This window comes from Neltuma alba, unplaced genomic scaffold (genome assembly GCF_004799145.2).
Source record: "Neltuma alba isolate B1F8T4 unplaced genomic scaffold, ASM479914v2 tig00010682_pilon, whole genome shotgun sequence".
Lineage (NCBI taxonomy): Eukaryota > Viridiplantae > Streptophyta > Magnoliopsida > Fabales > Fabaceae > Neltuma > Neltuma alba.
In genome coordinates, this window is record NW_021635523.1 from 237,319 (window position 1) to 248,889 (window position 11,571).

General features: G+C 33.5%; 1 protein-coding gene across 1 annotated transcript; it reads right to left on the reverse strand.

Moving 5' to 3' along the window:
• Positions 1–4,828: 4,828 nt before the first annotated feature.
• Positions 4,829–5,429, reverse strand: LOC114758218 (uncharacterized). The gene has a single exon (XM_028947244.1). It carries the CDS (start codon positions 5,423–5,425, stop codon positions 5,078–5,080), a length of 348 nt encoding a protein of 115 aa, XP_028803077.1. The 5' UTR covers positions 5,426–5,429; the 3' UTR covers positions 4,829–5,077.
• Between the last annotated feature and the right edge of the window lie 6,142 nt (positions 5,430–11,571).

The window sequence follows — 11,571 nt, forward strand, 5'->3', positions numbered from 1 at the left end:
CATTTATGATCTGATTCTAAGACACCGAACATTTCAGTAACATTCTTCAGATTTTGTGTGAAGCTTTATATTATTACAATGGTTTTCGTTTCAGGAGGCTCAATAATACCACTTCCGGTCCTTAATATAAGAGCTAGTTGACTAATTTGAGTAGATTAAGAAAATTAGTTAGATTAGTTATCTGTAATAAATATATGTTGTCTTCCCTAAAATATCCTTGCTAATTAAATATCATTTGATGAGACATTTAATATGTGCCATTACTACAAGGATTATTCTAAGAAAAAAAAACAAATATGAAAAACAAAGTGGATTGGGGTCTTCTATTTAAGACCAAATTAAAAGTCAAACTAACTTTTACATTAAATACCGAACGGAGTAATAGTCTTTCCGGAGAATGTACAGACTCACAGGTCAACATAACACAACTTGCTTTTCTATAATGTTTCTTGGCTTCTTCTTTGGAACTCAATACATAGCTTCTGCAACTTCCTTTTCCCACCTTAAAGATGGTTTCTTATTTTATGATATTCATTTCAGTGACTTTCCCACAACAATCTAAGTGAGCCTGTGCCTAGAATTTAGATAAACACCTTTCTGGTGGTAAACAGAAAATTGAGTTGTGATTATTGAGTGCTAATATTTTACTTCAGCATTGTTGGAAATCCCGTCACTTGTGGTACTGGGAAAGAAGAAACTTGCCATGGGATGAGGCAGATGCCTACGTCCATGAACTTAAACAATACCCAAGGTAACCTATTTTAAGTATGTTATTGTTATACATATAACTCTCCTAAGTTCTATTGAAAAGACAGATTTTTCTTCCATTTTCAAAATTGATAGAAATGTCTGGAAATTTTAAAATTACATACACCTAGGTTTTCTTTTTATTTTTGAAACCTAAACAAACTTCTATTGAATCAAAGAATACCCATGAATTTTTATCCATTTAATTTCAGTAAAACTTATGGGAACTAGATGTAAATTTGCTTTTGCTTGTAGTATTCAATTTGTGACTTTCCTTGTTGATATCAATCTATTTCCTTCCCCAGATGCTCAACCTCCTGGCAGACCAAAAAACAGATAAAGTGGCGATTGCCTTTGGTTTGAGCCTAGGATGTCTCTGTCTCATAGTTGTTTAAGCATAATCAACATGCATTCTTTGATTGAAAGGTAAAAACACAATACGATCCAATACAGTATAAGATTGTCCTAAACAAGATAACAGAACATGTCTAATCTTGGGATGTTTTAGGCATTACAAAAAAATTGACTTTCAGCGGCGACAAAAAGTCACTGTTGAAAGTATAAAAGCCACTGCTAAAAAGTTGTTGTTGTAGCAACCGTGGCTGAAAACTTTCAGCAGTGACTAAGAAGGTCACTGCTGAAATACACTTTCAGCGGCGACTTTTAGAAGTTTCAGCTAAAAGACACTTTCGGTGGCGACATTCTTGTCGTCGCTAAAAGACTTTTCAGTAGCGACAATTTTTTGTCGCCAAAAGGGATGTTCAGCGGCGACCTTTTTGTCGTCACTGAAAGTAATGCCTAAGAAGAATTGACTTTACCAACGCTACGTCATCACCGCCAACCGCCACATCATCGTCGTCGGCTGCCACATCATCGCCGCTGACCGCCACATCATCACTAGCCACCTCCACGTCATTGCCACATCACTCCTCCCCGCCACGTCATCGTTCAAATATCTTCACCTTAAATGTGTCTTCTTCAAGGTTCGAACTCGTAATCACCTCCTTTCATGTCCAATCTTCTTGCCGCTGAGCCAGATTGAATTTGTGTATTAATATTGTAAAATAAAATATATATTATTATATTACACTTTCAGTGGCGACATTATAAAATCACTGCTGAAAGTCAGACCTTCATCAGCGATACTGATAGTCGCCGCTAAAAGTCTACTTTCAACGGCGACCATAGAATGTCACCGCTGAAAGTAAACCCAATGATTTTCAAAAGTATACTTTCAGCGGCAACAAAAAAAGTCACCGCTGAAAGTCATCACCTAAAGTCTTTTTTTTTTTTTTGTAGTGAGATCATCATCAAGAGGTAGTGTGTTTGGGAAACTTGATTTGCTTCATGTATAATCTATAATACTTCATATCTACTTCTCTCCGCAAAGTCACTGTCATCCCATTGGCAGATGATATTAAAGTTTTAGCAAATGCCATTGATTCAATCTGCTAGCAATGGTGGGTTGTGCTCTATACTCTATACTCCCATATGAGAACTTTGGCCATCTCCAACTTCAGCAGATTTTAGTCAATAGTTAGTAATGTTTTGGTCCTAATAAAATCAAATTTACTACTCCCTTCGTTCCTTATTATAAGAGACATTTGATGCTTATAGCATGTTCCTATATATAAGAGACACTTAAAAGTTGTCTCTATTTTTTTGTGTTGATTTCCTATTTTACCCATATTTATTGTCTCCAACTCACACTCTCTCTCCTTCCCACTTCTCTTTCTTTTAATAATTTACTATTGTTCTCTCTCATGTTCTCTCTCCTTATTAATGAGGGTATTTTTGGAAAAGAAATTATACTTTTTACACATTGATTGTTTTTAACTAATTTTAACTGTTTTTTTTATCAACATAATTCGGTTATTCGTCTCTTATAATAAGGAACGGAGGGAGTACCTTATATGTGTGCGCGCGCGCCTGGAAGATGTGCAACGCATGGAGGAAACAGACGTTGAAGTCTATATAGATTTGATTTCTTGGTCAAGCTTGTAGGGTAATCATGAACCCCAACTTGTTGAATATGCGCCACTTGGTTTACCATTTGTTTTTTTTGGCATTTCAGTAAAACTTAGTTAATGCCTTTTGACTTTTGTGTTTGCACATATGATAGAGGACCTGTTAGTCAAAATGGAGCGTCTCATCATGAATTAAGTAGCACTTTTTTAAGAGTTTCCTTGCTGAAGAAACTATTTTATGAAATCTCTTAGCTTCTTGAAAATTGAAAATTATGACATCATACTTTCTTTTTTTTCCGAACCACCATTTGTAGTCTTTTACTAACCCATGTGTATCATGTCTTATGTAGCTTTTTTTTTTCGTATGGATTTTATGATGTTTTTCGGTGAAAATTTTAAATTTAGTGATGTTTGTCGCTAATCCATTATTAAATTTAGTGACTGAATTTTCATCGGTTATGAAATGTGTTTTTTTTTAGTGGTTTTTCACATAAATTTTTTTTTTGGTAATGTTATGTCTTGAGGTATGTATTTTTTTTTTTACACTCGTTTGCAACGGCTCTATCCTACTTCCTTAAAAAAAAAAAGATCCTTTTTTATTTGGTACTTAAAATGATAGGTTTAATGTCTTTTTCTTCTAAGATGGCTTATATAAAAAAGAACTGGTGTCAAATGTTTTTCATGAAAAGTGAATAGGAGACCTTGTAAGTTGTGGAAAGTTCTTCAGAAGGAAATTTATATTTTCCATAACTTATTGCAATAAATTGATCGTAGGAACACAACAAGAGTATTAAACATAATAGTACCTCTATTTCTAAATATAAGAATTAGTTTGTAGTAAATTACACTGCAAACTAGCTCTTATATTTAGGATTGAATGTATTGTATCATTAGTTGTCTGGCGAAAAATTATATCACTAGTTGGGAAAAACATAATACTGCATGATTAACTAAATCATTACATTTAACAAAACTTCATTGAGTTTTAATAATAGATCATGTACATTACAGATTCTATAAACAGTAGATATTCAATTAAATTTTTTGTCAATGAGATATTCAAACAAAATTTTAATGAAAATATAGATATTTTTTTAGCAAAGAAATTATAGAGATTAAAAATATCCTTTTTGCATCTTTATATTTTGGACTTCAATTTTTTTTTTCTTTAACGTTAGGGTAGTTTAATTTTATACTTTAGGAGAAAAGAATTGATTTTAATAACTTAACTAATTGAATTACTGATTAAGGGAAAAAAGGAAAGGAGGGGGTAATAAAGGAGGGAAAAAGATAAATACTCATTCTATCTCATAAGATCCAAATAAGCAAATTATGTGATATGAAAAATTTGTTAACATTTGTTAAAAAATAAAGAAGTAAGAAATTTATTTATTTTTCAGATATGCCATTAAAGGAAGAGGAATACTAAGAAAAAGATAAAAGAGGATATATCAAAAAAAGATAACGCAATTGATTGTAAGATAATATTGATAAAAATATACTACCTCCGGTCCTTAATATAAGACCTCATTTGACTTTTAGTTTGATTCTAATTATAAGACTCCAATCTATTTTGTCTCTTATATTTATACATTTTTTTCCAAGATAATCCTTCTAACGATGATAGTTCTAGCCAATACACTTAATTAGCAAGGATATTTTAGGAATGACAACATTTATTTATTACAAATAACTAACTTAACTTACTTCTTTAATCTCCTTAAATTAGTCAATTAGGTCTTATAATTAGGACCGAAGGTAGTATTCAACTACTGATTCCGGCACAAAAAGCAAAGGAGGGGTATAAAAAGGGGAAAAAGATACATACCCTTTGGTCCTTATCGAACTGTGTAATTTAAAAATTTTGTTAATATTAATTAAAAGTAACAAATAAGTAAAAATTTATTTTTGTAAAACATGTCATTATTTACAAAAGGGTAAGTGAAAAAGAGGAATACAAAAAAAAAATATGAAAAAGAATATAGAAGAAAAAAAATCATCCAATTAATTAGAGGGTAAAATTGATTAAAAAAAGACATTTAATGTTCAGACAACAACTCAACGACTCCAAACAATGTCTTCTAAAATGAATCAGACCAGTTCAAAAATTTAGATATCATGTAAAAAAGAGCTAATAACTTTCTGGGATGTGATAAATCCTTGGCAACAGCTGCAGGCATCTATGTTGCCATTTTATTGTTTCTATGTGAAGTACAGATATAATAACTACCTATACTTAAAAAAAGAAGATTTAAACATAACAATGATAATGATGAGAGAATTAAAACATGGAGGCATCGTCCATATATATGTATATATAGAAACATACTGAAGAAAAAGTAATTATACATGATGATCAGTATTTACAGATGAAGAGAAGTATCAACATCAACATCTGAGTGCTCAAAATTTGATGTGGAAGCTGCCTGTTCGTGATGACGGCCTTCCTTGCTGGGTTGACTAAGGCCCAGAGAAAGAGATCCATGAACCAAACTTGGTTGCTGTGATGATGCCTGAAAGTGCATAGCAGAAGGGGAGGAGGAAGAAGAAGAATCCGAAGAAGAAGAGAAGAGCTTAAGGAGCTCTTTGCCTTCTCTCCTTTCCTTCACCTTCTCCAACTGCCTGAACCTTTCTTGCAGGAGAGCAATGGAGGAATAATTCACCATGGTGGCATCTTGAAGATGCTGCTGATGATCTTGCCGGCGACCCATTTTTGCAGCAGTTATTTTATGCTTTTGAGAGTATGATTTCAATTCAATGTTGCTTTATGATCGATGACGGATGGATATAGATATATTTAATTCGGTGGGTTTGGCTGTTAGTGGCTTGGAAGTGGTATATAATTACAACATGAATCAAATTGGGCTTGCCTCTTTCTTTGTAATGTCCCAACCTCGTAAATATTTTTTTTTCTTTGTTTTTTTGCTAAGCATAGATATTCTTTTATTGAAGATAATCATGTTTGATGTATTGTCAGGCACTAAATATGAGAACCTTTTCCAAAAGAAATTTAAACATTAATTCGCCATGTTATAAGGAACTAGCTCTTTTTGTTAGACTCAACCTTCGTTAATTTTTTTTTCCTTTTGATCATTAAATCTACATAAAATGAGTGACTCCAGATAAAATGATGCAATTTTGAATTTTTTTTTCAATTTTCTAAAGAACAATAATATGAAATTATGTATTTTTATTCCTTTAAAATTAGAAAAGAATCGAAATTGCGTCATTTTATCCCCATAACATATCAAGAAATTACTAATATCTAGAATCTAATGATCAAAATCAAAATGAAAAGAAATTCAAAAAGTTAGGATATTACAAATGGTATTAGAAAGTAATAGAGAGGCTTCAAGCTTGATCAATATTTTTTTAATGTCACTCACAGTATCCTCAAGTCACTTTGAATTTGAAATTAATCTCTGTTATAGGTTAATGTTAAAGCCTTTCTAATAAATACATTTTTCACAATATGAACTTATATTTTTTTTAATTATGATAATGAGACCGTATACCATCTTAATGAATAGTTTGCTAGTAAACTGACCAAATTTTAGGTGTTGAGCATTGATGGTTAGCATATGGTGGGTTGCAGGTGATTCCGCATGAAGTAGAATCAAGCTGCTGTCTCGCATAAAGCCAAACGCTAGCGTCTAAGAGAGCAAGTCCAGGCCAAGGCAGAAAGAGTCGCTCCATGTGTGGCCAAAAGCACTTTTTCAAGCCGCATAACTTCATCTGAGTCCTTCCAAATCCATCATGCAGACTAGCTTTTGGCAGAACGCTTTGTGTGGAATCAATAATGCTTCCCTATTATTCTTATCTCAATTCTTTTCTTTTCTTTTTTCATTTCCATTGCCCTATTACCTATATATCTTCTCCGATTTTATTGATTTTAATATATGCATGCTTCTGATATATTTAATGCTTTTCAACAAAATCAAACTTATTATCTTAAAAATATACTCTCTTTATCATCCATGTTTTCTAATTATATAAAGCAAGTTTAGTTCCATAATACTGCCTCTAGTTCTTAATATAAGAACTAGATAACTCATTTGTAAATACTAAAAAAATTAGTTAAGTTAATTATTTGAATAAATAGATGTTGCCCTCTCTAAAATATCCTTATTAATAATGTGCATTTGACTTACCCCTTCCTTAACATGTGCAATCATTATAAGGATTATTTAAATGCAAAATGGATAAATATTAGAAACATGGTGGATTGAGGTTTTATATTTAGGATTAAATTAAATCCGGTTATATTAATAATCAAAGGTAGTATTAAAGTATGAGACATTGCTTGCTTGGCTAATAACGCTACATTTATTTATATAACTTTTTCCTGCGTAGTTGAATGTGCGGTTCTTGTTTTGGAGCTTGAAGTGAAGGGTGGAAATTATGGTGTAGAGAAAAGACAAACAAGTTTGGCAAGGAATATTTTTTCCTTTTGGAGATTGCCATCAAATGATTATGACCTGTTGCATTACCAGCCAATCGTTAAAAGCTCATGAACCAATCACACAACAACATCAAACATTTGACAAACAAAACCATACAAAGTCTTGGGTTTGTACTATTTGTTTAAGAAGGACACAGTTTGCCTTATGTCATTGTGAGTTTTGCAAGTATGATATTAGTGTATACATAGTGACATCCTATACAGTGTCTAATACTCTTCTCGTCCTAAATAGTAAATATATGAGCTATTTAGAAGTCAATTTTGGTCCTAAATATAAAATTTTAATCTATTTTATCTATCATATTTATTATTTTTTTTCAAAGTAATTGATTTAACTTATAAATTGATATATAATCTAATAACATATTCAAATTGCAAATGATCTGATAACCCAATGACATGAAAAGTTGAATACTTTCCTGGAAGTAGGAGAACGCGTGTTCAATCCCTCTTATAACATTATGCCATTAGTGTCTACTTCTGTAATTAAAAAAAGAATAACATATTCAAGTTAGAGCATCGAAGATGGCAACTAAGTTCTACGTGGCAGACAAGGTGATATTATAGATGGCAACCACGTCATAGGTGGCATTTACAGTCAATAATGGGCATGTCATCCAAAATGCAGTCCATGTAAGACGGAAATCATCCTCATGGCATCAAATGCATAATGACTAAAAGACAAATAAAGGGTAAGAGATTCAAGAACCTGGAGAAAACATTTGGGTTTCAATTGACTATAATATAGGCCCACGATGTTAATATACATGTGGATTGTACAGACAAGTCTTTAATTGAATGAAACTCTATTGAATCTGAGAAATTCTTTAACTAGTTGGAATAAGGATGTGTTTGGCTATGTTGAGAAAAGGAAAAGAAATATTCTAGCTAGATTTGGTGGGATTCAAAGCTCTCCCTCCTACTTTCTTTCTCAGTTCTTGTGTAATCTAGAATATAATCTTCAAACTGAACTTGAGGATATTTTAAGGCTAGAGGAAGTTAAATGGTTTCAAAAATCTAAATCTGATTGGGTCTCAAAAAGAGATAGAAACACGTGATATTATCATTCGAAAACTAGCATAAGAACGAGGAAAACTAAAGTGCTGTCTTTGAAAAATGAAAGCAATGAATGGATTGATGATGCTGATCATCTCAGAATTCTAGTTATTAATTACTCCTCCGGTCCTAAATAGGTCATTTGCACTACAAAATGGGTCTTATATTTAGCACCGGAGGAGTATTTTAAAAAAATTGTTTTCATGATGAGGGTGGATCTTCTTACGTTCTGCAGTTTGAAGTTAAGTTTCCTATGATTGATTTTAGACCCATTTCTTTGTGCACTGTTCATTATAATTGTATTACCAAGGTTATCACTAGTAGGTTGAGACTTGTCATGGATGAGTTAATCTCTCCATTTCAAGTTAGTTTCATAAAAGGAAGGCTTAGCCAAGATAATATTATAGTGACTCAAGAAATTTAGCATATAATGAAGACTCGAAGAAAGAAAGGACTTATGGCTTGGAAGCTTGATTTAGAGAAAGCTTAAGATTGAATTAGATGGGATTTCTTACATCAAACTCTTACTGAAGTTGGGATGGAGACTAATTTTATTAATTTAATCATGACTTGTGTTTCTTTAGTCTCTTATAATATGTAGTGGAATGGGTCTCAAACTTAATTTTTCTCTCTCATAAGAGGTCTCCAACAAGGAGATTCTATCTCTCATCTATTTTTTGTTCTTTGTATGGATAGACTATCTCATATTATATGTGAAGCTATTAATAGATGAAATTGGAAACCAATAAAGGTTTCGAACAAGGGACTATCTATTTCTCATCTTATGTTTGCAGATGATCTTCTCCTTTTTGGAGCAGCAATTTGTAGGAAAATGGACTAGTCCGCCCTTGGTGGATTGGACCCAAGCCTCTTAATTTTGGGACTCTTGTTTAAATAACAGGACATTTGGGTCCGAAATTGCGATTTTCTCCTTTTTTGTTTAAACGGAAGATTGGAGGGAACAATTAACATAAATAGGGTATATGGAGGTAGTTTTTCCTTAATTGAATATCAATTAGGAAAAATTGCCTCACGCACCCCCTTTTCCCTCTTTGAGTTCGCCTTCCCCCTTTAGTTCCTCTCTCTCCTAGTGTGCATTTGTTGTGAGACATCAGATCCAAGTTCACTAAAGTAATTGAACCTCTGCGTGGCTATCTGAATTTGATCCGCTCTCTAGGTATGCTCGGAATCCTATATTGGTATCAGAGCTAGGTTATTCTGTAGGCTGTGGTTTTTTTTTTTTCAGAGCCCTGTGTTCATTTTTTATTACTCCATATGCTTATTTCCTTAAGTAACAGTTCAGATGTGATTTGCTTCATAATATATTATGCAAATCCTTTCATTTACTTTCAATATGATTATTTTGTGACTTGTATTTGTAAGTAGTCATATTTGGTTGTTCTTTGCCTCCATGAAACTTGTTTTATACCATAAGCGTTTTTAGCAATATCTTATTTTTGGTTTTAGGTCCCTTTAAAATTAAGTTTTTAGGCTCCAAAACCTATCTAATTATGTAGAGGATAAAAAAAATGAAGAAAACAATATAAAGTATGTGAAATTTGGATGTCAGACAGAGGAGATATGAAGGAGAGAAGTTTTGGGTCTGACAGGTTCGTTAGACTCGACCTACTTGCAGAAACAGGGTCAAGGCGATTGGGCTGCAGGTTAAAGATGACCTCCAAGTGAAACAGTGTTGTTTTGCCTAGAGCGGGGGTCTCCCTCCTCTACTTGGCAAAACGTAGTGTTTTGCATAATTGATCCAAAAAAAAAAAAAGGGACGCAGGCCCAAATTCCTTTAGCCTAAACCTAGAAAAAAAACCTGAAAACAAAAAAAAAGGAAAGGAATGGTTAGGCCAGAGGAATGGACCGAGCCCAACAGGTCCAAACCTTTAAAAATAATAAAAATAATTAATTGAAATTAAAAAAGATAAAATAAAATAAAAAAGGAGGCAGAATTGCCACGTGGTGTGTGTTGCCACGTGGCATGCCATTTGGATACATGGGTACCACCGTTTGAAAGGTCATAGTGTGTTGAGGTTGCCAACATGGCGCGTGTTGCTGGTGGTGACTGGGATTCTTTTTTTTTTTTTCCATTTTCTCAGATTTTAGTCTTCTTGAGGCGTATGAGACCTCCGTTTAAGGTGCGGTTTGTCTCCAAAAATCCCTAAATTCATAAGTTTCATTATGATATTTATAATTTTCTTATTTTTAGGGCAATTTTGAATCTATTTTTTTTTTAGTTTTTTAGTGCATTTATGGTATTTTTTATGTGGTTAAAACTTTCAGAATACCTCTAATAATTTATATTATTAAATTTCCAGGCAAAAATGAGCCAAGGGGATTCAAGCAGCACTGAAATTACTAAATATGATTCATTAAACTTTGTATTCCCAGACGATGAAGTTCCAGAGCATGATGAACTTGAGAAGGACCTTGAAGAGGATCCTGATGATCTCAATGAATTCCCTGAGGAAGACGTAGAGGAGTTAATGAAAGAACAACCACCTGAGGAACCTCAAGTGGTCTACGAAGAATTCGGGCCTGAGTCGGAAACTTTATTCCCCATTGAACCCCTCTATCATGAACCTCACTTGGTCTTTACAGATTCATTGGATCTTCCTGATGAAACCAAAGTTAATGAAGGAGAAGAGGTGAATTAATCATGTGCCCCTACCTTAGCTATGAGTATAACTGAAAGAGATGCAGCTAAATTAACAAACATAAAAGGCATCAATGGTGTGCTTGCCAGTTACATTCAATACATGACCGATAGGAAGAATACCGAATTCTATCTTAAAGTCATAATGGAATATATGAGAACAACAAGGGTTAGTGGCGGACCTAAGGGCAAACCCAAATAGATTTGGTCTATAGAATTAGTTTCCTCCTTTATGACTAAATCATGCAAACTTAGAAAGCTGAGTAAAGCAATGCTTGATTATTGTCGTGCCCATGTCAAATGATGTAATATTTATATTTGGTTTATTAACATTTGCTATGTTAGGTTTTTGGGTTTATGTGTAACATCCTGAGTTTTATCGGGTTTTAATAGCCTCTTTTGGGTTGATTTTGAGGATAGATTAGTGATCTAATCTTGATCTTGGTGTTTGGGTTGGATTTGAGGTTTGTTGGAGGAATAGGTGAACGTACCCTCTCAGGGTATGTTCGCAAACTTCGCCGCGGCACACCGGGAGTTTCAGAGGGGAGTGTCTTCTCGGGAAGGTTTGGCCGCGGCGAAGTTGTTCAGGTGAGCGAGGCTTCCCTTTCGGGAAGGTTTCGCCGCGGTGAAGGTAGGGGCATGCCGCGGTGAAGTTTTTCTGGGCGAGCAAGAGTTTCCTC